The sequence below is a fragment of the Heliangelus exortis genome, chromosome 4 (genome assembly GCF_036169615.1).
Source record: "Heliangelus exortis chromosome 4, bHelExo1.hap1, whole genome shotgun sequence".
Classification (NCBI taxonomy): Eukaryota; Metazoa; Chordata; class Aves; order Apodiformes; family Trochilidae; genus Heliangelus; species Heliangelus exortis.
In genome coordinates, this window is record NC_092425.1 from 22,058,475 (window position 1) to 22,085,285 (window position 26,811).

Here is a 26,811-nt window from a genome sequence, read left to right on the forward strand (position 1 = left end):
AATAAATACAGTGAGGACAAAAAAATGAGATACGCACTCCAAACATATTTAGTAGTTTTTTTTCTCTAAGCTCTAGCAGAAAGGGAAGAAAATGAGAGGGGAGGAGTGAAAATGTAGCAGCTTGAGGAAGAATAATTTGTTTTATTTCTATACATCTCTTTATGCAGCTAATATTGGTAGCTTTCAGTGGTTTTTTGTTATGACCTTAGGGCCTCTGTGTGGCCTGTGTCTGTAAGGGACACGCACAGATCCAACAAAATATGAAACTTCACTAGAAGCAGAGCTCAGCCATGAATGGAAAATTCTAATTTACCAACTGTGGTATGTGAACAGTGCAATTTCCACAGGTTCAGTATCATCATTTTGTACTGCCTGCCAGGGTTAATCCTGATCAGGCTTCAGATATGATCAGTTTAGTTGTGTAATGTGTTTTACAGATGTTTTTTACTGGTTTATCTGTTCTGAACGTATCTGTTCTGTTTTAACTAGTTAAGAAGAGATGGTAACAGCTTAAATTCTGATTTCTCTTAAATCCATTTTTTCTATTGCGGTACTTGCAAAAGTTACAGAAAAGGATATGAGGTTAAAAATAAGTAAGATTGGACTGATCATAAATTGCATAATTGGTATAAAGACCAATATATATACTTTTTCTTACATCCACTTGTGATTTCAAGAACAGCTCTGTAATGTCATTGCATTCTCAAAGATGCTCTGTCAACAAGAATTGTATGTTTAGAAGCAGAATTCTTTAACACAGAAATGTTATTTTAAAAAAGAAATAAATGACAGACCTAAAAAACCCATTAAGCTAAATCATCTGGGATACACCTTTGGGTACTCCTCATATGAATCTAGTTTGATTCTTTTAATATTACAAGATTAAATTTTAAAAACATTTTAAGCTCAAGCAATTTTTTTGAGAAAAAGAAAAGCAGAGCAACAAACAAGTTAAAGTAGGCACTTGAAAACCAGATAACTGTCAAGAGAGACTTTTAAAAGTTACACTCACCCTGACAGTTTCATACAAGTTTTGAATATTGGCAATTTCACTTGTAAGAAGACTGGATTCTCAAAATGCCACAGATACATTAAAATTCTGAGAAGAACTAATTTGGCTGCCACAGAAACTGGAAATTTTATTCTTTTAACACTGGAAATGGAAACTTCCTAAAATGACCTTAGGTTCTATTCACAAAATTTAGTAATCAACACACAAAAAGTAATATAAGCAACAGAATTAGTGTGTTTTCATAAGAAAACAGAATCAACTTTCTATGACACTGGCAGAATTAACAACATTTTTATTACTTACATATAACAGAATTATACAGTACATATTTTAGATGCAGATTATTTTCCTTTTTTTACAGTAATAAAGGAAGGGCTATCTGCATATTGTTTTCTGTTTGACCAGCATCTTCTGATGCACGTATTAACTTTTCTGAAAGGTCTTTTTCTTGACAAAAACCCCACATTGCTTAATTGTATGTTATATATATATATAGGTTATAACCTACTAGTTGAAATACACTGTTGGTCCAGATAGTGTATTTTGTGAATAGACCAGAAACTCATCTATTCTCATCACCTATGTAAAAATGACAGCCTTCCTTAAGATTTTGTGGGATGAAAACTTCTTATAGATGACACAAATGAAAATGGAATGAGCAAGGATGGGAAATACAGGGAGTAAGGTTGGGTAAGTAAATCACAAGGACAGAGGAAGAAAGTTAATCCACCTGGGAAATACAGCACACTATCATTGTTGTTAGTTGCGTCCAGGTCTGCAAAAGAGGCACTAAGAGGTAATCTTCCACAATCATTCTGGTACGGTGGGAATTGGATAGCACCATCTTGAGGCAGTGGATGAAAAGGCTGGTGCATGGGACTCTTTTTCAGAGCTTTAAGAGATGAATTCCTTTCTGGAATGTCTGGAAGCAGCTCAGTAATAAGTCTGTGTAATATACTGTTGTCAGGCAAGCTTCCCCTTCTTTTTTCAGCTTTAATTTGGTCACAGATGTCTTTAAGTGCAGAATCTAGTGCTTCAAATACAGATGACTTGCATTTTTTCTTTTCAGTTTGTTTTTTAGGAGCTGCACTTTTTTTCCTCCGGAAAGGCACAGGACTGACTAGGAATGCTATCTTAGAGAGACCAGATTCTGTTTCCTGTTTCCTGGGATCTTCAGTGGTTTCTTGTTTAGCCCTTTCATGTTTTAACATGGTGGTGAAGCGGGTGTAGGATGCTGGGCATCGCCCTTTGCACGAGCTGAAGAGATGCCTGTGATGGTGGTGGTGGTGGTGGCCTGATCCATAAAAGCTTTCAGAAGATGTGAAGGAAAAGTGATCAAAGTCACTTTCACTACAAAAGGATGAACCCTCTATCTGGATAAAGTCACTGAGGTCAGAAACCATTCCATCTTGATCACTATCTGAAAAATCCATATGTGATCGTTGTGGCTCATCGCTAGTCACTTCAATATGAATTGGCACCAAGGTTTTACACTTGTAGCTCCGTTGTACCTGAGAAGGATGCCTGCCTGGATTTTCTTCTTCCAGCAAGGATTCAATAGAAAATCGCCTCTTTGGACACAAGCCAATTTTAGGAGGCTCCAGTGTAACAGTTGACAACATTTCATCACCTAAGTTTGGCATTGATTTTGACTTCTGAATTAATTTTTCAAATTCAGATATTCTGGTTGGCACCATGTCTCTGGGCACCTCTTCAGTAGAAGACTCTCTCCAGCCCTGAAAAATACCTTTGTGCTGTTCTTTTTCATACTGCAGTATTCTGGACTTCACAGAACAAATCACCTCAGAATTCATCAAGTCCTTGCGATTGATGCGGTGCATCTTTTTGTACATTTTTAGGAAACCTGGTGCATCATGTGCAGATCTGTGACGAACTCTTGGCCTGCTACTACCACGGCCCTCAGCATACGGGGAGGTCCAGTTCATGGAGCAGGCTTCTTTGGAGTCCTCCTCACATAACAGAGAGCCCATGCTTTCAGACTTGGCCTGTGCATCGGGAAAGCTGTCGCGGTCATCCAACAGGTCATCACAGCTACGAGATTTTCTCTTTGGAGAAGCAGTTTCTTCTGTGCTGCTCCAGACTTCTGCATTTTGACGACTCATTTGCCAGCCATTCTTGTAGCTGATTGCCCTCCTTGAATCATTTGGAACAGCTAAATGTTGTCTGTAAGTGCTACAGTAATCTAATTCATTTGAGGTGTTGTGGTTGTGCACTGAATAACTTAAGAGGGATGGATATACTTTGCTAATATCCCCACCTTTAGAATCCAGATAGCAGCATGGTAAAAAAGAGACATGGCCAGAAATTAAAAGATTGAGAAAGTCAGAATTAACATCAGTAAGTATTAGAAAGATTAGAAAAGAGACAGCAATTAATGCATCTATCAACTTAGGTCAGTAAATAGGTTGCTACAGAGCTAAAAATGAAGTTATTTTCTAGCTGTAGAAACACACAATAATCTGAGCATCAAAAGGAATTCCTTATGAATTATGGAGCTGTTACCCCCTCCACAGCCCTCCCCGCAAAGCAAAGTAAGATAACAAACATTAATATTGATTTTGAAGCATGTCAACATTCAGTGAAAGCTGCAAAGGGTTTAACAGTGAAGTCAAACAACAAATCTAGATCTCAATCAAATATTGACTGTTCTACCTTTACATTCTGAAAGAAGCTGCTCAGAGTTTTTGTGCTCTAAGATGCCCTGAGAGTTCATAGCAACTGCATTGTCTAAGATAGTTAAGGTAAAGCAAAATCTTTATCTAAGATCAAATGGGAAATTTCTCCCAGTTGTTCACAGGCAGCACATGTAGCCTCTTCTTCCCCTGTGTGATAGCACTGAAGGGAGTAGTGTTTTCTACACCTTATTGAGGGCAGCAAAAGATGGCTGAGAAACTGCTGTGTGTGTGTAAAGGAAGATTTATCAGTTTACTGAGAAAAAACAGCATGTAGAAGGAGCAATAACCCTTAGCTTGACTTCTGTAACAAAGCCTGAGTTTTCCAGTGAGTTTTAACACTTTTTTTATGTTCACACTAGATCTAGAAGCCACTGTGAGATGAATTTGGAACTGTGGCCTCCCATACTTGCACTAAACTTTCAAAAATTATCTCAAGCAGAAACATTGTTTTCAGGAGACATGCTTCAAACAGCTCAATCTGCTTTACAGAAGAATAATTTGAGTCTGGATCAGAAACTGAAACAGTTCAGTTCAAAATCCAAGGAAGGCAAATAGCTTATAATGATCTGCTCCTTTAAAAAATTGTTAATTCCATGAAAATTAACATTCTAGTAGGTTTCATAATGGTGAGAGAGAATGGAGTGATGCAGCTAGAACACCTTCTGAAAGTTCATTTGCTGTGGCAGGTGGTCTTAAGGGGAGGATACTCAAAACCAGGAAACATTTAAGTCATGGTAAGTGCTTGTTATTGAAGGTGTAGGCAAAGGTAAATACAGGTAAACAGAGGATAGGAACTTGTTGCTGCCTGGCCTGGTATACCAAATGGATGAGTTTACCCACTTTCTAAATTGCTCCTAAAACACTGGGTTCAAAATACATTTGCTTTTCTATCACTTCACTCTTAATACTCCTCATTAATTTCTGTTGATGCATTCTCATGCAGCCTGGATATTATGTTCTTTTCAGTGGGAACCTACTTTTACAAAGAATCATAAAGTCCCTAATACTGCTATAGGCTGATTAGAAAGTACAGCAATTAAATGGGTATTAACTTAAACAGAAGGATACATACTTTATATGTTACTACTCTACCTATTACTTCCATTATATGTTTTACTAGAAACCTATTGTCTCACTTCAAATCCCCAAACCAACCAACAATTGATTTAATTATCTCTTTGCTGGAGAGACATGGAAAACAGTAATGCAGTGGTGAGCTAACCTGGAAAACGAAGCTAATTAGGCTGCATATGTGTCACTAAATACAAGGACATACAAAATAAAAAAAAAAGACTATGGATGTTTACTTGATTAATTAGCTCCTGATAAGTGACAATGTCTAAAACATCAGCTTGAAAGTTCAACTATCCTGGAAACACATCTTTAATCTTATGTGCTGTTTGTCTTGATTTACTTTCTGTATAGACTGAAAATAGCTTTAAAATCACAATAATCAGTAAGAGAATAGTAGAGTTACTAAAAATGTATGGGCTTATATACTGTGGTTCAAATCATAGTCTTCATTTAGTTCTCTCTTTTTTTTTTTTTTTGTTAGAATAAGCAAGTTAGAAAAGTCATTTCATGAAAGCCCCAATGCTGTTGCTGTAACTGTCCCAGTGAAGTGCATGGGGCAGCAGCAGGCAGATGCATTTATTACCAATGTACTCGTACAACACATCATCAGTTTCCTACCAACAAATGTGCTTTCCACTTACCTTTTCCTTTCGATGGGGAAGAAGGAGATGAGCTAGTCAGAGGCTTTCTAAGGGTGGTATATGGGCCTTGCATATCTGTACGACCCAGGCTAGGCCTGTTTGCATTCTGATGAGTTATAGCAGCAGGCTCTGACTTCCTTCTTTTTCTGTAGTCACTTGCAGTACTTGCAGAACTGCAGGAATAAGCAGTATTAGCAGCAGTCTAACACTAAGAGCAGGTTTAATGAATTTAAAAAGTAAGCTCATAATTATATTATTAGTTTATAGATTAAACAATACCAGAACTTATACATCAAAAACTTGTAAAAGGGAGAAGCACTGGTCTCAGACATCTTACAACATATTTCACAGAGAAAAGCTGGACAGCTTCTCCACCTGATTGTTGTACAGTTTTATACAAAATTGGAATATCATTTTCATAATGAAAGCTTTGAAATGAATGCATCAAGTTTTTTAGACTGTTTTTTGATACTGTAAGTTCAGCACAAGGAGAGGAAAAAAATGGGGGCAGAGAACAGAGGTAGCCTGCTTAGGGAAATGGCACAGAGGGTGCTACAGGCAGTAAGGTAAAATGATAGATTGCTGACAGATCAGACAGAAGCTCAGAGATGTTAGGGGAAAGATCCAGAATGCAGCATGGCTCATTTTGACTGTGAACACTAAGTCCTTTTAACAAAAGCAAGATTTACACTTCAGTATCAAAATATGAACACTCTCACCATGCATCTCTTTATTTTGTCAGCAGATCACAAGGTGAGTGTTAAAAATCTTACTCTTTATAACATCTGCTGTCTTCAAGTCACAAAGAAAACCCTCTGGTTGTATGATGTCTAGTGAAATCAGAGATTGTATTTCTTACCTAGAGGGCCTGTCCAGGCCTTTGTCTGTTGAATAGTGATGATATAAGGAAGCCTGTGAAAACAAATACATAAATCTGTTATATCTCTGTATCTGAGAAAAAGAATGACAATTCCTGCTTATCACAGTTGATTATGATTGTTACTCTGTGACAAATCCCATAAACAGGCTATGATGATTAACATCCTGGGCACTACAACACAGTTGCTGCAATGTTTCAGGAGAATAGTTATGCAGTTCTTAAAAACCATCACTAGATTTCATTTCATATTCTACCTTAGAAATGTTTTTTCTTTTAAAGCACTACTAAATAATGGCCCAAAGACATGTTTCTCCATACCCTTTTCAAAAATAGATACAGAGCAGTTGAAATAAACTTTTACTATAAAAACACAAACATCTGAAAATAACTCCTTCATGCACAAGTGAGGTCTGCAGAACTTCTCCTCCCACAAAATCCCACAATCATTTATAACTTTTTAAAATCCCATGATGTTTGTGGCCAGTTGTTGACCACCTTATATTCTGTGTAAGGACACTTCTTATCACCAGACACAGGCTGGTGCTTACGGCATTACAGTAGGAGCTACCGCATGAACCCTGGAAGATGGAATGGAGTTCTGCGACATAATTTTGTTATTGAGGCAAAATCAACCCAACTAATTATGTCAATAATTTTCACACATTTCAAGCCTGCAGTCAGAATTAGATGATACTACAATTCTAGTAACTGGGCATGAATCTAGAATGAACTGCACAGTACCTGGGGTATATCTTTGAGAGTACAAAGCAGTGTGATTCAAAAGTTAAGCTTGTCTTAAATTCCCAGATCGTCATTTCAAAGCTAACCTGATGGACTAGAAATAGAACTACTGCACAGCTTTGTAAGCTGAAGGAAATATTTTTCTCTATACAGAAGCTGTCTGGACTTCTTTGCATGGAAAAATCCTTACGGACTGCACAGGATGCCTTGCAGAAGTAATAGCACTCATGGCATGCGTTAGTTAGGTATTATTTTTTTCCCAGTGATCTGAATTTCAAGTTCATGAATAGAACTTCACCCACATTTGTAAACTGACACACATATATATATATGTTTCTAGAAGTCACAAGTAGTCTAAGATCAGTGGCACAGAGTCTAGCTGGAGGCCTGTAGCTCGTGGTGTTCCCCAGGGTTCAGTACCGGGTCCAGTTTTGTTCAACATGTTTATAAATGACCTGCATGAAGGGACAGTGTTCCCTCAGCAAGCTTGGTTATGATACAAAATCAGGTGGAGTGGCTGTGCTCCCATTCAACAAGACCTGGATAGATATTTCCACTGCTGTACTGTATCACAGATTTTCAGGTTGTGGAAACTGATGCTCCAGTTCTGGCAAGATACAACTCTGCTCCAGTGACTTATGCAATGAACTAAAGAGGGGAGCTAGAAATAAAAGCTCCAAAAATTACTTTAGTGCTATGCTCAAAAAAAAAAAAAAAAAAAAAGGGCTACTTGCCATGCAGTCATTTTTAGCTCATCCAATACAACCTCCAGACACATTAGAGAAGTCATGATCTCTATTCATCTGCATTGCATTTACAGTAGAGAATGACATGCACACAGCCCAGACTGTGCACTACAGTAGGAAGGAGAAAGGGGCACAAAAAATGTTATCAATGGCAACACATCCACCCACTGGGAATTACTATCTTTATTCTTCAGAAATCAGCATGTCCTCAGGCAACTCTGATCTGCATTTTGCAGCCTGTGTATGAGGTATCTTCACACAATCTGAGGATTAAGCTGGTAACCAAGAGAAGCAAGGAGAGGTAGCTGGACATAGCTCATGTTCTCAAGGAAGAGGGAGCTGTGCATCAGTGGTGTCAGAAGGATGCTGGTCTCAGTGGGCAGGTCTGCTGTAGCAATGGCTTGTTGGAGGCAGCCTACCAACATTACTGATCATGTGCCCAGCTTTTCCCAGGGGTATGTATTTCCACCAGTGAAGGTTTGCATCACTCATGCAGAGATGTAGGCCTTTCCCATATAAATTTCTATGCAATGGTGTCTGCATATGCTTTTTTCCACCATAGGAGAGTACACAAAATTGTGGGATACAATCAAGTTTTATCACAGCATTTGATTTTATATTTGCTAAATTTGCTAAAACTAATCTATTTTCCTGCAGACAAATGTGAAGTTATTTCATTCCCATTTTCCTAGCAAAACACAGATTTCAAGGTTTGAGTTTTTTCAAAATCATCTGTCATTGCATTGTATGACACAGAAAGATTAAATAGAATAGTGCTCCTAGCACTTAGGAAATAATCCCTGTTTTATTTCTGAATATTTGGAATGTGTATGGGGCTCATGATGAGTGCATTACTGTTAACCCATTCTGTCTAAACAAAATATCATGTTATTTTTTAAAATATTTTCTGAGGTAGATAATTATTCCCAAGTCTTTAATGCTCATACCGTTCTTATTTTCAAGTTTTTCCTTACATCCTCTGAAAGCTGAAAACTACTTTATGACAATTTCCCCATCACTACCCAACATAAATGATTTTAAGGAACACATCTCGTATTATGAGCTCTGTCTGCAGGAGAGTTTCTCACACCAAGAGCTACTGTAACCACAGCTCTCCTCACAGTTCTAACACAATAGATGCCACAAAGGCCTCATGTCTGTGTGCTTACCAACACTACTCACAAAACACACACAGAGCCTGTTCTGGAAAACATCAGTCACTTCAAAACAGGGCACAACTACATCTCTGTTGACCACTCACTGCCATGGTCCAGTACCACCAGAGGAAGGAAACTCAGGCTCACAGGGGATTTCTTAGAACTGTTGCATGAGATGACATAAACCGTGCAGATTAGTTGTCATTGTGGGTTTCTTATGTAGGTGCCAACTCCTTTCTTTTAGAGATTGGACCTAGACCATCAGTCAGAAGATACTGGCCAAACACCCACGAGGCAGAGATTACTTTCCACCACTTGTAATGGCTCCAGGGCTATATAGACCATGATGTAAACCCCAAGGGGGGTGCAGACCTCCTTCCAAAGGAGGTCTGAAAATACAGGATACTGGATACAACTGAAACCAAGCCATAGACAATGTCTTTATCCACAGCACTCCCCAGGCCACAAATGGTGTGTTAGTGATCAGCTTAAGACAGCCAGAAGTGTGTGTGAGGCCAAAACTGACTGCTGGGTTACCATGGCTTTTCCTTTCCGTCCTGTAAGATAGTCTTATCACCTTGAATGCAACTTGCCCTTTTGCCCTTTCTTTGATGTCTTTTGTGAAGCTTTTTTCTGTACAAAGGCACAACTGTATGTTCCACATTCTACAATACTAATTTTGTTCACAATCGTATGTTATTAGATACAGGCTGTGTGGAATTTCTACCTTCTGCCTCCAGGTAAGGCTGCACTGATATAGCATATAGAGGGTGAAAACAGTGTATATGGTTGTTTTTTACTGCCAAGAGTGGATGTCACTGTTTGTAGCTGTCCTATCAGCTCTGAGGCATTTACATGATTTCTCTAAACCAACTCTCCCCCTCCTCCCATTTCTAAAGCTAATTAGGCATCTTCCAGAATATTCAACACTGCCCCATGGATAAAGGCTGCTTGACAAAAATAACTATTGGAGACAACCACTCCAAACTAGCAGACACAGACTCTGTTAAATATTTTCATTCTGTTCTGCTCAAAACCCCCCATATGTTTTTAAAATTAAGCCAACGTTTTAGCTGTTTTCATGCATCAAGGCTTTAATGGTGACTGAAAATGAAGTTAGGAAAAGTAGGCAAAAGCTGTAAACAACAAAGAGGCTTGTTTGCATGATGGTTCTCATACTACAATAAGTTATTTGGAATATTCCTACCCCTGGAGAAATATTTAATTTGCTGTAGTTTGTGAACATGATTTATATCATATTCAAAGACTTAAAGAGTTTCAAAATGAAAATTAAACAAAGAGAAAACCAGCATCACTTAACAACCATTTAACCTAGATCTATTGAGCATGGTAACATTTCAAATAATCATGCAAGAGTTTTTAAATTGTCTTCTCTGATGTAGAGCAAACTCTTAAATATCAGTAAAGGTCAAGAAGCTTATTGCCTAAGAGAACTGGGCCCAAATTTTATAACCATGAGTATTTCCAGATTTATAGAGCTTAAAAGCAAACCAGAGTAGCTTACAAACACTTAACAATTTAAGGCAATTTGTGTTTTATTTTTGGAGAGGCTACAGAAGATGAGAGTGAACCACAGATATGAATGAAGTAAAGCCACCATATGAAGTAAAGTTATCACTACAGGATTCACTTGACTTTTACCCTACCACTCTAAAAATGAGGAGAGAGGGGAGAAGGAATGAATGCCTGAATCTCTCCCACTCAGAGTAGGGCAATGTCAGCCCACCACCTCATCTTGAGGCATTTTACTTGGAGTAATGACAGTGGCTGTCCATCCTAGATTTATAAATTTACAACTGGATTATTAATTGCAGTATTTCCTGATTAGCAACCTTAGTTGTAAATTGGATAAGTGATAACTTAGCCACAAAGGTTTTCATTTGACATGCAGAATTTGCAGTCAGATATTTTAATAACATAATACTACTGTGCTGGTGTATTAATTGTGTCTGAAAGCACTTGCCCAGCTCTGAAGAAGTGGGAATTTGTCAGAGAGTTAGAGACATGTGGGCTGTTGTGTAATTCTGAGTGTTAATCTCTGAGAAGTTTTGGGGATAAGGACTCACAGTTCCTAGGATAATAAGATCAACATCCAAATGCACTAGTGATCTGGAAAGATACGAAGACAAAGATACAATGATTGTGAATTAGAAACATCTCACAGCTATTGGAAGGAAACCACTAAATTTTAACAAACTTAAGACATAAATGGTGAGTATTCCAACCCTTCTTCCCAAGAGAATCATCTGAAGAAGAATCATTCATTTACCTCATTGGAAACACCAGAAGAACTGTCTTGAACATAGTCCAAAAGCTTTTTAGGTGGCTGCATCATAAAAGCAGAAGTGTGGAGATGAAATGGAGCAGAATCAATGGCAGCAAGCAATGAAAAATGTGGAGAAGGTGACACAGTTAGAAACTAAGTGTTGACAATGTCAGATATAAAGAGTGACACATATGGATAGAGTGGAAGGAAGAATGGGTTACAGTCTTTTTAAAATTATAGGCATCTTAATAAAATGTTAGTAATCTTAAGTGGCAAAGTCTACAACTGGAATGATTGTATCAGCACTGGCAGTTTTTAATACTTGTGGCACAAGAGTAAAAATCATTACTTATGTTCTGCTGGGGAAATATTAATATGTTTTAGATTACAGGAGATACTATTCTCAGGTTTTTATCATCAGTAAAATATTTTTTATTTATTATTCATCAGAGCGATGTATCTGAACTGTTTCTGCCCACCTAGAGGGAGGAATGACAAAACAGCTCAAATGGCTACATAAAAGGAGATAAAAGGTACACAGTGAAAATGTGATATATTAGAAGCCACTGGACAACAAATTAAACCCAGATACATGTAACTCTTTAAAAAATTCATGTTCAGGTAGCATTCAATGCCTTATTGTTTTAAATTTTCTGATAAAAAAATTGAAGTTTAAAAGAATGTATGTAGTTTGCTTTCTCTTCTGTCCTCACTGAAGTAGCTGTAGTTCTGATTTGGGCTTATGGCTAGCTGCAAAAAGGCACTAAGGCACCTGGTTCTTAGAGTGCCTGCCAGGGCCCTGTGTCAAGTGCTGAGGCTCCTCATGTAGCCCCACAGTCATCAGCAAGCTGAGTGGGGTTCCAGAGAATTGCAAGCAAGCAGGGAAAGAATGGGGGTGTTTTAAATCCTGACACTCTCAAGCTCAAATGCTATGTCTACCTGGGATCCTTCCTGTGGCCAGGTGCTTCTGTTTTGTTTCCCTCAAGCTGCCCAGGATCCTGGGGAGCTATAAGAATACTTAATGAGATGAGGGAATGCTTGTGTTTACTCCCCTCCTTTTTCTGAGGGGATTTGAACTCACATATTCCACCTGTCTGGAGTGTACTTTAACCATTGTGTTAGACATTCTTCAGGGATGACGACATTTATTATCCTTTTTCCTAAAGATGTTAGAGTGTACAGGAAAGAATTTTAGCTCCATGGACACAAAGAGGGGTGTGAAAAAGCAGAAGCAGGTGCATCTCCAAATTGGTAATTAAGGCACCCTGCAGGGGAGAAGAGACACCTAGTTCCTAGTTTGGCTTCAAGGACAATGTTACTGTTTATCCTTGTAGCCTTTGGGGCTTACATTCACTTAGGCCTGTCCTATTTGCAGAAGAATTTTAAGTACCTGGGCAATCACAGCTGAAAACCGGTGATATATCTGAAGTTGAAATTTTTCAATAAAATGGAGCATTTCAGGTTGCTAATTTTAAATGTAAATGCTAGTAGTAGGACTAAGGTAGCATCTCTTTTCTGAGTCAATTTTTTTGGACCTGGCTATTTGTGAAAAATAGAGCAGAACTAAAGTCTGTTCAAGCAGTTGTCCAGCTTGAAAGGAGAGCAAACTCCTATCTCCATGTTCAGGTACAAAATATGTATCCTGCGTGTATGCATAAAAGAGAGGGAAAAACCACTAAATCTCAGTATTTACTACCATAAGCAATTTAGATATGGCTGTGTGCATTTAAATTTAGAAACATTCCTTCAAGATACATGCTTTGTAACTTAGCATCTCTAATGCAAATTTAGATGTTTTCCTATTTTCAAAGATTGTTCAGAAGCAAACCAGCCACATGCAAAAGATTTGGGGAGACTGGTAAACACCCCTGTTTAACTTGAACTTGTCGTGTTCTTAAACACTACTATTTGTCTCATATATAGAATCATCATAGAGTGGTTTCAGTTGGAAAGGATCATCAAGATCATCTCATTCCAACCCACCTGCACAGGCAGGGAATGTGTAGCCTGTATTGAAGTTATTAAAGCCACTACTCTGGCAAGATGTCCACTTGCCTGGCAAGGGTCCACTTGCAAAATAATAGTTATATGAATGAGATGACTTTATTGGCCTTGGTCAAAAAAATTGTATTAATTTACTGGCATATGTTTGGTGAATTTGGTAATTTGTAAATTCCTCGTTATAAAAATATTTTCCTAATTATGAAATATTAAAATTCTGTCCTCACTTACCGGACGTCCAAACTCCAGTTCTGAAAAGAATTTATACCAGGGCTCGTTTTCTAAATCTATGTCATCTGGGTTTATGCGATCAGTCTGGAGCGGTTGTGAAGGAAAAGGGAAGGAAAAGGCATACACTGAGCAAACAGCTAGAAATGCCATGTCACTTCAACAACAAACACACAAACACAAAACAAACATGGGGAAAGGAATGGAAAAAAACCTAAGAATGGTATTAAGAGATGGTATTTAAGACAGAGAATATTCTTGTTCAAGAGCTGTCATTGACTGGTAGCTTTAATTCTCTCTTTTTATTTCTGTTTTTCCAATGACTGGAAGATGTTAAACATTTTTAAATTGCTCTTTTAAAGCTAAGAGGACTCTTTGAACAGTTCTTTAAACATCACGGCATTACTTAGTACCTTTAATGTTACTAAAGATTCCTTGTCAAGAAGATAAATTAAATGATTGTAATCTTCAGCACAGGCAAGCAATTGCCTGTCCGATCAGCAATAAAGACATAATTTTATCAGTATGGCTCTTGGTCATTTCTTCTCTTCTCACAAAGTGTGTTAATTCTGGATCTTGCTGTCTTGAAGCAAGTGCTGAGCAGAAATTATCAATATGCATCATGCAAGCACAACTATATTAAAAAGCCACTCCACCATATGAAATAGAACTGGTATATTTTAAATCCCCTGGTCAAAAAATAGGGAAAAAACCCCTATGCATTCCACAACATTAGATTTAGCAATATTTTGTAATGCTTTATCTTGCAGAACTTTTTTGATTAAGATTTTTTTTTCCACAGTGAAATACATTGTTTTCATCTGAAAAGTCTCAAAGCAAAGGGATAAAGTAGCAATTGAAGACAGCATTGAGAAAATTTTTCAATGAACAGAAGAATAATTGACAGATTTATTCAAGTAGCATGAAAACATGTCAGCGAAAAACAGTAGAGCTCCCAATGGGATACCTAATCAACTGTAAACTTGGCTGCATTAATTATTTTCTAAATAGCATCAGTTCAGTTCCTTTGTAGGATCTGATGTAAGCTGTCATGCAGCACAGATTTACAGTGAACTGTTGGCTTAAAGATCTCTGAAACAGAAAAAGCCTCTTGTTAAAGATATTTCTGAATTTAAAATTTGGTCCTCCACAATGTAACTGTCAGAACTTGGACACTAATTATGGTGTGACCTAGAAAGCAATACTCAAAGAAGAAGAGAAGGTCCTGCATAAAGAATGATACTAGTGAAGTATGTTACACTTTCCTCCTGAGTCAAGCTGTCACCAATACATGAGATCAATCACGTAGAGCTATTTCTGTTTACTGCAAGAGATAACATGGTGCTCTTGACCATTCCAGGTAATTAAACTTCTTACAGCATTTTTCTTCCTGCCTTTGATGTTACTGAAACAGACTGCAAACTTTACTCTGTTCATAGGTAAACATCTCTCTGAACAACCTTGGTTCTCATATAAATATGAGCTGTTCCTGCAATATTAGGACACCAGCTGTTGTTTTATAGATTTATCTTCATAGTGCACCTTTCAAGTAAAGGAAGTATTATTCTTGTGAGCATAGTGGGAAGCGAACACCTGTGATGAAAAACTTGCCTGTGGTCCACAGCAGTATTAGGAGTGAAGCTGCTCTGGAAATTTGCTCTTAGATGTCAATCATTCACAGACAGAATTGAGTACAACTGATGAGAACTGTTTCAACTCAACTGTACATACTCAAGTCTTTAGTAGAAACCACCCCAGAAGTTAGTTCAATCAACTCACCAGTAAAGGTTTTTGACTTTAATCAGGACCATTACCGATTTAAGAAAAAACACACGATTCTCTCCCATAGAGAGTTGAAGGCATGAGGGCAAAAGGTGACAGATTCACAACACAGAAAATAATTCCACTATATACCAACTTGGTTCTCAGAGAGAACACTTAGACTACTCAGTTTTTTTGCTTTCCTTAAAAAATAATCCACAATTTAGATCTTCATAGTCTGATAGGACAATACTAAACAATTGCTTTTTCATTATTTCTCTGAACTAAGTTACAGTATGTTGAAATATTTATAGGGTGTTTTCATCCTTATATTATACCAATTAATTAATTTTCAAGGGCAGAGATAGTAATGTAAAAAACTGGGTGCATATACATAAAATAAATAAATAAGTTCAGTTCAATGCATGTAGTATGGGAACTGTGGAGCTGTTGACACTACTGATGTGACCTGCTTGGGTAGCCAGCATCAGCCTTCTGAGCCTCAAGGTCCCCTGGAGAGCAGCAGCCTCACACCTGCACACTGATGGAGCAATGTCCCTTCTTGTAGGGAGCCAAACCATGTCAGACCAGCTGGGCTTTCAGCTAGCTAGCCAAGGAGATAAAAATGAGAATGGGAGCTGGCTCCTCTTTTATCTTCAGATACTCTTGCAATTAGTTAAAAGCTTCAAAACCCCGAATTGTGAAGACAAAGCTAGAAATAGTGTATTTTGTGTAGTTTCTAAGCTTCTGAATTCTTCTCGTGTAGCAGTGTAAAAATAAAATAAGCTCAAGCTTATAAACTCAAGCTCTACTTTTATTTACAGCTTGAACTGCAGAGGGCAGCAAACAAAAACAAGCTGAGCTGTGAAGTTTCCAAGTTCACTGCTGCCTGGCAGTTCTAGGGGGGACTCTGTTCCCTCTGCTACCAAGATCAATACACAGGCAATTGATTTTCCTTGGCTTTCAGATTCAATTTTGCTGATGGAACTTTTTCTATTATCTCCCCTACTAAGAGACTGAAAAAAATAACTTCGACTCAAAAAACTTATCTTGGTCTCACGATGGATCTCCCAAACTTCTTGAACACAGGGTAAAAGCAGTAAGAATGTAAAGTCTTTTTTTATAACTTGTCAGTCAAACCAAGTGAAGCCATTCACAGGTAATTAATATTTCCCACTTGCAAGTTCAGACACCATACTGAAGCCTCTCTGGAAAACTGGACTGAGATGTTTGTCAAGTATTTGGCTTCAGCATTTCATTAGGTTTTTTTCCTTTTCCTTTTTTTTTCTTTTTTCTTTCTTTTTTTTTTTTTTTTTTTTTTTTTTTGTATTTTTAAATAGCCGTTTGAGAAGCAAGTCCACTTCTAGACTGACTGAGTCTCTCTATACCTTTATGAGAAGATATTTTTAAATGTCCTATCAAAACTTACCTATATGTGGAATTCTTGATTTCATTTTAAAACACACTGAGAAAATTTTTCCAGTTAACTGTTTCTCAGATAACTTGGCTAACACTGACTAGAATATTCTGATAAGAAGCTTAAGATGTCAAAGGTGATCAAAGTTCCATATTCTAAAGAAAACCTAGAGTAGTAAAACCAGAAACATCACAAACAAAGTATGTACAGCACGGTGCAAGCCCAGTGTATTTCTGTTATCTGAAAAAAACAGGAATTTTTTTTTCATTATCTGATCATGAAGTCCTTTTGCATATAAGCTCAGTAGAAAATTTGCATTCTGAACAGTATAAAAAATATAGAACTAAAATTTCACCTGACATTTGTACCTGACCAGCACATGTGTGCTTTCATGCTTAGACATCTAATAAAAATAAAAGCATCTAATATTTATCCAAACAATGCAAAGTCTTTCTTTACACTAATATCAAGATTGTTGCTTACTTGCTTTACTGAAGAAATGGAGGAGTGTACATGTATGAGGGAAGTACTCCACATACATGGTTGAGGATAGTGAGGAATAAAAATTTCACTTCATATCTATATGAGTAGGATTAAATTATTACACTGCAATCTAATTATTTACTGGAAGTAAATACCCATTTTAGGATACAAATCCATTGTTTAGCTTATATTAGAGGAAAAAAGTGTTTTACTAAACTGCAGACATTGGAGATGGAAACATTCCTCCAAACAATTTAAATACCACCTTACAAAATGGTGACATTTTCTGGGCTCGCTGAAATGAGAAAAAAAGCAGCTGCCACATCATTGTTTGGAAGACTGTTCAATGGCTTAATATCACTTACTTTTAGTTGCAATCTCAAAGCATCAACCAGCAGCCCCTTCTTTTGCTGACATTTTATACCCTTACAAGTAAAAATTACAGAAGAAAAACCATTCATTTCTTGTTTCATGACAGAAGGCTGCTATGTGATACTGTGGCTTAAATGACACTTTTCATATCCATAACAAAGATAATAATCTATCCCTAACAAATTTCTCCATTTATGCTTATTACTAGGTCAGTTTTTCACATTTATTATTTCTTAAATTCTTTTGATCTACTGAATGAAGATCTGATGAATATTTCCCCCTAAATGTTAGTTTTACATTGAATCTCATTTTGTTATAGTCTTCTAATTTCTACATTTATTCTAACTGATTCCAATACAGTATTTACATCAGTTATGGGAACGCTGATCTTTAAAAACTCATCTGTCTTGTTCAGTAACAAGGTAGTTGTAAACATTTTTTTATCACCATTTTTTTTTTTTTTTTGTAGTATGGCTAAATAAAGCCAAACATCATCTTTACCAATAGCAGAAGTTCCAAACTGATAAAATTGTGATACGTTACTCCAACTATTTTTGTGTCAGTTAATAATGTTACACAAGCATCAGCAGAACTTTCACCTCTTATACTCTACATTAATACATAGAATCATAGGGTGGTTTGGGTTGCAAGATCATCTAGTTCCAAGTCCTGGCCATGGGCAGGGACACCTTCCACCAGACCAGGTTGCTCAAAGCCCCATTCAACCTGGCCTTAAACACTTCCAGAGAGGGGGGAGCCACAACTTCTTTGGGCAACCTGTTCCAGTGTCTAATCACCCTCACAGTAAAGGATTTCATTCTAATGTCTAACCTAAATCTACCCTCTGCCAGTTTAAAGCCATTACCCCATGTCTCTACACATCCTTGTAAGAAATCCTTCCCTGGATTTTCTGCAGGCCCCCTGCAGGGACTGGAAGGTATCCCTAAGATCTTCCTGGAGCCTTCACTTCTTCAGGCTGAACAACTCCAACTCTCTCATCCTGTCTTTATAGGATAGGTGCTATGAGTTATAAATAAATTTCTAAGCTTTTAAAATTTATTCTACAAAGAGATGTTTTCTTGTATTCACACCATATAAGTCAAACTTCTGGTCTAAGCTTCAGACGATAAAAGTGGGACCTTGCCCTTGACTGCTGCTGCTCAATAAGAAGAACATGACTAAGGCATTTGCTAAAATTGCAAAATTGTATCCATGATCATATTCACCAGCACCACAATACCTATATGATTTTTTTTCACATAACTTTAGTAGAAAATATAATTTATTAGAAAATGAGGTCAGTTTTGCAACATTACTGTGATTTTCTTATTTTTAACTTGAATCTGATGTAATTCTTTGTCACTGAAAAGGCTGGTAAATTACCTCAGTTTGTACAATACAGGCAAAAAATAAAAAAAGTGCTGAGAACAAATGCCATCACCTTTTAAATAAAATTATTTGCTACATTTAGATGCACAATAAATACTAAATTCCATTTAGTTACATTGATTTACTAGCAGTTTGTCTAGCAATGTCGATTTCTTCTTTAAAAAAATGAATCAATTTTTCAATAATTTAATTTCACACAAAAACTAAGCTTTGTATCTTCTAGCTAATGAAAACTATAAACCTATAAACCGAACTAAAACGCAAAGGAAAGTACTTAATACAGGTATCATACTACTGATAGACTACATATTCTGGAATTCAATTATTAGCTTAATTTATTTTAAATTGGTAAAATGAATTAATTAAACAAGAGTGCAATACAGAAGCAAATGATAATCCAGTATTGATTATGTGAACCCCTTCTTTAAAACTGGACTCCCTCAACCATTTCAATCTCCAAGTAAAAGTCCAAGAAAATATTGCTACTGATACTTAAGTGTTATCCTAAAATCAAAAAGTATGGAGAATGCACAAAGGTAAATTAGAAAGGCTGAATGAATGCGCCTCTCTGCAAATGAAAGCTTGGGTTAATGGTTATTTTGCATGCCTTACACGTAGCTTTATCAGACGTGCTCTACATTTGCAATCATTTTTCAGAAAGCAGGAATAAAGACATCTAATTACACATTAATGTATACTCAGTAATCACAGAGTAATTGAGGCTGGAAAGCACCCCCAGAGGTCATCTAGTCCAACCTCCTGCTCAAAGAAGGTCTACAGATCAGGTTGCTCAGGGCTGTGTCCAGATGGATTTTGAACACCTCCAGAAAAGGACTTACCACACCCTCTCTGGGCAACCTTGACAAATATTTGACCAAAATCTCTTTCAGCATTCAATTAGGCACATCCTGAAAATGCAAACAGTTTATGCACTGATTAATCAGATATCATATGTGCCATTAATAATACTGAAAATGAGTGCTGGAGATGCATGCCAGTTAGACAGAAGTTTCCATTAATTCACATTTCCACTCAACATCCACTAGGTTTGCAGAGTGGTGGTTTGATTTCCAGAAGATCTAAGTTTAGCAGTTAAGTCATTAGGAATGAGCAAAGACAACAGCTACAAAATAGTGTTTGAAGAAGAACATGCAATATTTATCCAAGTAGTTATCATCAGTAGCAAATAATAACAAGATGACCTCTCACCAAACCTTTTCAGTGTATGACCCATTTCACTTCTGTGTCTTACCGGTCTTTCATGTTCAAGGATTGATGACTTTCCTGGCTCATATTCAAAAATGCTTCTTGGTTCAGAACGGAACTTGCGAGTATCTACCTTCCTGTCGGGGGGATCCCAGTCATTTCTAAATAACAAAGATGAGCAATTGAGTTAGGGATGTCTTGCCTATATGACCACTCACATTTTTATCACAACTGTTAAAAGCCTTTCCTGACATACTGTGTCAAAATATCATGACATGCCTTGCCAAATACTGCAGATTTTCTGTACCTGATTTATGCACTATACTAATATAAGCAAGGGGTGTAGTTTTTCTGTAATCACACAATATGATAGTAGGCTCATATTAGAAAAGCTACACATTTTTCTGAGAAAAAGCCCAAGGAATTATTTTGAAAGACAGTGTGAAAATCTAATAGATGCTCTTCATCCTGATCTGTAATAGAACTGCTCCTGACAGAACAAGAACAATTCGGCAGCTGACTTTGGGACAGGAACTTACCCACCTTCTCTATAATTATAAATTTGCTTTCAGTTTAATAGTGCTATGCAAAAAATAAAAAGTAACCCATAATACTTTTTTTCCCCAGTAATTTACCCGATTAGATTAATAGCTATCTACATATTTTTGGGGGTAGCTAGCCAGTTACTATCCTGGTGAGAGTTACCTTTTCATGGCAGTTACTTTAGTCAGTAGTCACACTGCATTTGGAAAACTGTAGCTCACACATTTTTAAATTTATCTCTGTGTAAAATGATCTGCTAGTAACTCAAAGAATGGGGGGAAAGACAGGGAAAATTCTATTAGCTAGTGCTGGTATTTAAAATAAGAAAGGGCATATACTGATTAAATTCTATCAGTTATCTCAGCCTTTCTGATGTGACTTGGTTTGATGTGACTTGACATAATAAGGCACATGTCACAGGCCTTAAAAAAAAAAGAAAAAAAAAATCTATGGAGTATCTTTTGTTTACAGTGTTTGTGAGCACTGGGACTCTGACACCTCTATTTATAGAATGCCCTACATTTCAAGTGAAATAGTTCTACATGGTTTTATTGTTAATTTTCACTGAGGAAAAAAATCATTTCAGAGCAGAAAAGGTGGCATTTTTTGAGAATGAAGAGGAAAATGGAAGTATTCTGATCAAGTGGCTTTATTCTTCAAGTCACTGGGGAAAAAAGCATGAGATTCACACTCGCTCAGTTCACTTAATTTACAACATTTACCCTGTAATCCCTTGTGGACTATGTTAATGCAAACTGTATCTTGCCTCCTAGCTTTAAAACTGTGATACATGTGGACCTAAGCTTCTTATGTGAGATTTTAAATACTTAGGCTTTATGGGCAATTAAAAAAAAGAATCTCCCAATGGCAGAAAAAGATTGACAAGTTATAGCTGTCAGCATCAGGCAAAGCATAACTAACATGTTTGGCACACCCTAAACTGGCCTGGAAAACACAGATTTCCACTGTTTGTCCTGTCATGCAGGAGATTAAAAGGAGAGCCTAAACATCCAAACTCAGCTTTGAAGCAGTTATCTTCAGGCTTGAGAAATGGAACTGTACCAGGCCTCAGTTTCTGTGACCAAGGCAATTTGGCCTATAGCACAGGATGATGATTCATATAACTTCAGAGATCAAAGTTAAGCAGATCCACATTTTCATGCCTTGCTAACAAAATCTACACTTCCCCATGACTCACTAACAAAATTCAAACCTCATGGACTTTGGAAGGATGCCCAACTCTAACCCTTGACAACCCACCCTCAGAAGCAGGAGTAGCCAGAATCAGTAACCATCCAGAAATCTTGTTTTCCTCTGCTGGATTACCTTTTGAATTGCCACTACCTACAAATTTTTCAAAAAGCTGTTGTCAGGAGCCTTTGTTTCGTCATAATTTCTGCAAGATGAAAATTATTTAAAGTGCTTAATATAATCCAATTTTAAAATACAAAAATGTTTACAATGCCCCAGCCGAAAAATCAGGCAAGTTTTGGGTTGTTTTTTTTTTTTTTTTCCTGAGTGTAACCAAGAGGTGGGCTTGTGGCCAGGAATGGAACAAAAAATGAGCCTCTGAAGATTTTCATATATAAAAGATAAGCATAGAAACACATATAGATACAAATGATTAATAACCTAATAGTATATTAACATATAGTATTCACAAGTGTAGACACTAAAGAAAAAGCTTTTTCTTGAGCTAGTAACTACAGATATGCTGAAGAGTCTATACGGTTTGTGCCCGGGGCACTTGGAATTTTTTTTATCAAAAGGAGAGCATTTTATTTCCTGAGTTATTAAGTACTATAATTTTCCAGATTGACCTCTGACCACAGTTTTTTTTCCAGCAAATTTGAAGCTGGAAAGCCTGAAGAAAACTGAAATGACTCTTTAATCTGTGAACACCTTATTGTTCTAAAAAAATGGAAAGAGAGATTTAAAATTAAGGATATAAAGCATTTTTAAACTCTGGGGAAATGTGAGCTGACTGCTACAATCTTACAGTTCTACTCTTCCTTCAATTTACAACATCATTTAGATCCTTTCTCTTTGCTACTGAAAACCATAAATGTTTTTTCTCACCCAGAAACTATTTAAGACAGCTGCTAAAACACAGATTGTTCTGAAACACAACAAGCAGGACAATCCTGACAATTAAAATGCAAATCTTAAATGCTCATGGTGGTATCACTTGTAGGAATAAGCACTTCTTTAGCATATTAAAAAAAACAAACAGGACTATGCATGATGACCACACTACTGATATAGATTACCCCTCATCACCTGACTGTATCTTGAATATGACCCTTGAAGTAATATTATTCTACAGCTGTTATTTTATCCTTTATGATATCCTGTGATCAGATTACTGGACATACCAAGAACACTTTTGGAAAACATCCTAACTTACTTTTCTGGTGTAGACCTTTGCCTCAGACGATGTGGTGGTACTGGAGGTGGCACATGTGGAGGTGGTAAAGGGGATGAGACCTTAAAGGCATCGGAGCTGCTGTCAGAAGCACTTTTGGACAATGGTCTGTATGTCTGTGTCTTTGCAGCTGGGTGTGCCTGAGCAGAGAAGGATGGGCTGTAGCTACCTAATACAAAACAAGCCCAGAAACAGTTACAGTGTGAGAACGAGTTTTGATAAAACACAACACGGAATGCTGCAAGAAACCACAGGCACTCAATAAAGCTGCAAGGTTACAAAAATATATAAATGCATTTTTAAAAGTACATTTCTGTATACTATGCAGTTCATTAGAATACTTTTTAAATTGTTCTGTATAAAACTATGAACACAGAGATAAAGTACAGTATAGTTAAAATTAATCAATGAATGACTAATCTGGAAGAGTGAGAAGTTAATGGTCCTGTGTATTAATCAAAGCCTCTCCATTAGTTGTTCCATATTCAGAAGGAAGAGAAGGGCCAGGAAATGCACAATTTTTAAAATTGTCTTAACTATTGTTAGTCTAGGACAACAAGGCATCAGCATATCTTGAGGAAGATCACAGGAGTCCTAACAGATCTCAAACAACTGATCCAGAACAAATGCTCTCAACAGTACACAAAAAAGAAGTATGAGAGACTGCAAAGACACTGAAATGGAAGAATTTTGGAAGGTATTTTTGCACAAGGCACTATGGGGTATTTTTTGTGCATACAGTCATACACATTTTCATTTTTTCTCTTTTAAATAATTTTACCACATGATTGTGATCTTCAGAAAGACACAACTGTTATGTATCTGTGAGATTAATATGTCTGCAGATAAATAATTTAAACACCAGTGCCTATAGCAAAAATGAACCGGATCATAAAACAGTCATGTTTACTTGGCACTCTTACTGCATGTACAAAAAAGCTGTTGTCAGTACAACATTTCTGTCTTCCCATCTATGTAATTAGTGTTTGTACTTTCACGCAGAAGTTCCCTTTTAATTTTGATAAGGAAAGGCCACGTTACTTACAATCACTAGTGAAAATAAATGCAATGTAATCAGAAACTACAGTATTAGAATGGATCCCATCTGCAGTAAAAGGCCCACAGCTGCGATTCATTATGGTGGTAAGAATGAAACCAAAATTAAACTTTGTTTCATTTGGGAAAAAAGGCATGAAAAAACACCAACTGAGATCAAACAAGACAGTAAAAAGCTCTTATGTTAGTGTTACAAAAGCAAGCGTGAATAGTTAAACATGTCTTTTACTTGCTGACATGAACAAAAAGAATAATGTTGAAGTGAGGGAATAATTCCTACCCGTACTGTATGCATATGCAGTGTTATACATGTCTGGGTCGTCATCTACAAAAAGAAATATCTATGTTACAGTATTGCAGCAGGTGTCAGTTTATCACAGCAATGCAGCTTTGCTTTTGCAAATACAAACGATTGGTGGGCAATCAACTGCTGTATTTCTTTTCCTCATCTCACCTGTGTTTTCTGAAGACTCTCTTTTCCCATTATACTTACCACAGGCTGTTTTCACATTCTTATTGGTAAAATGGTATCTCCCTGTCCTGTCACTGTAGCAGACAGTGTTCTAGGCTAAAGTTTCCATAGCCTCAAACACTGCTGTATCACTCAAAGACCCCATGGTGTCAGACTTTATAGGTGGCCAGACGTCACCCATCCTGTGTACTTACTGGTTAGCACTAATTTGCAAATTAAAGCTTTTTATCTGTTCTTCTCCCTTCCACAATCCCAATTTCTTTCTTTTTGTCAGGTCTCCTCTACTAGAGACTGTTAAGTAGTTGTTCCTATCACAAAAAGTAATCTCAAGTATCTACTATGTGACTAGTGCTCAAAATAAATACTGCAAGGCAACATTTCCCTGCTTACATTTTTTACTCTCCCATGACCATAACGTGTATGTATTCCCATACTAAATACAATCTCTGCTTTAGGCCAATGAAGTCTCTTTCCTTCAGGAGCTGTAATAAACATAATTTCCATTTATAGTTTCTTGACATCCTTGGTGATAATCATGATAAAGGATGCTAATTCTTAAGCTGGTAATGTTGCCAAAGCTCCACTTCAGCAAAACAAATAACACATTCTATGAAATAAAATAAAATTCGGACAGAAAATGTAGAACAGCCAGATTACTAGTTCATGCTGCTCTAATACATGAACTCTCCAAGAGAAAATTGATATGGTAGGAGATTTACAGTTTCTCATCCCTGGACAAACTGGAGATGAGGATCACTTCACTGAGCTCCCCAGAATCATACTGGTTGCACACCTATTGTAATAATTTTAAATTCTATTTAGTTTTGGGTTTATTTTATTACCATTAAATTTTTCAGCCTTCAGGACAGGAAGATCTCTCTCTCCCAAGTAAAGTCTATCATCTAATTTACTCATTTGATTTGGTTCACTATCTGCCACTTGGTGAACAATTGTATTTTCACATAACAATCAGAATGCAGAAAAGTGCATTTTCTATTAAAACTGAGAACCACCCAACCAAGACAAAAGCATACTTACCAGGCTTATGAACCATATGGATTTGCTTGAACATTGTCTTGTACCAATCTTTTGGCCTGTCCACTGTCTAAATAAAACACAATTAACAATTACCAAACAAATTAAAATACCTGTGTATAACGATCTGATCAGTCATTTAATGTTATTCTAGACACAAAGTCTGTTATGTTTTGCCCCTAATTTAATAAAATAATTTTGATACCATCTATTTCAAATGGTGTATTTATACTTTTCACCTAGGAATACCTGCAACAAGTTCTCGAAGACATTCATGACAGTCAGTTTTGGACTCTGATCTTGGAAAGTACAATGGTTAGGAACACAGGTTTTTCTTACTGTCCAATACTTGACAATAATGTTGTCACTGGTGTTGTCAAGAATGCTAGATACTTTACAGGAAAGTATAAGCACCTTAGCGATTATAGGTGTATAATAACAGTTTGCTTTGAATTCCTTGTAATTTTCAACTTAGATTACCTTCAAAATGTAATCACTAAATAAGAAAGACTTCAGAATACTACTGAGAAAAGTATTAAGACAACACTACATTTAATACTTCATGTGTGGATTGTAAAGAGACAGCATTTCCTTTTATCAATTTCAAATTCCCTTTCCAGGAAACTTAATTTTAACTTATTTTTCTATTTGGAGAAGCGTGAATACAAGGTACCTTTAAATAAAAAAACACTGAATTATACTTAGCCTTACTATGTACACTTAACAATCACAATGTTCCCGAGCTCTCCTCATATCAATGTTTGCTGAAATTTTGATTTAAGAAAGGATGGTAATATTTCAAAAAAGGAGTTAACACAAAGGCAAATGTGTTTTCAGTCATGTAATTCTTAGGTCCTAAAATTGTACTTGTTCCACAGCACTCAGAAGAGCAAAATGATTTGCAAACCCCATGGTGCATAGGGCAATTAAAAAAAACCCAAGCCTTTTGATATGTATTATCTGATACTGAAGCTGCAATCAGTCTGCCCATTCCTGTTTACCATGAAAAGTGAAATCTGACAAAACACTTCTCTACGAAATAATCACCGGATAGGTGTGTGCTCACCTTGCTTCATGCCATTTTTTGTTATTCACACTTTCTCACTGAATGTTTGTTGCAGTTGCTGGGCATAATGAATCTGTTTTGTTAACAATATTGAGCTCTTACTATAAGGGACTAAGCAGAAAA

General features: G+C 36.8%; 1 protein-coding gene across 27 annotated transcripts in view; it reads right to left on the reverse strand.

Moving 5' to 3' along the window:
• The window catches only part of SORBS2 (sorbin and SH3 domain containing 2), a 164,298-nt gene that overhangs the window by 22,714 nt on the left and 114,773 nt on the right, over positions 1-26,811 (reverse strand). For 7 of the 27 annotated variants that reach the window (XM_071743342.1, XM_071743329.1, XM_071743343.1 and 4 more), the window contains 8 exons: positions 25,626-25,692; positions 24,396-24,440; positions 23,042-23,228; positions 20,138-20,252; positions 13,467-13,550; positions 11,238-11,294; positions 6,283-6,335; positions 5,424-5,596 (listed from right to left, as the gene is read on the reverse strand). In XM_071743342.1, the coding sequence (XP_071599443.1) occupies positions 5,424-5,596; positions 6,283-6,335; positions 11,238-11,294; positions 13,467-13,550; positions 20,138-20,252; positions 23,042-23,228; positions 24,396-24,440; positions 25,626-25,692 (781 nt within the window). Of the gene's footprint in view, positions 1-1,742; positions 3,291-5,423; positions 5,597-6,282; positions 6,336-11,237; positions 11,295-13,466; positions 13,551-20,137; positions 20,253-23,041; positions 23,229-24,395; positions 24,441-25,625; positions 25,693-26,811 lie in introns of all 27 variants that reach the window. The other 20 variants (XM_071743314.1, XM_071743334.1, XM_071743320.1 and 17 more) reach the window with 7 other exon arrangements.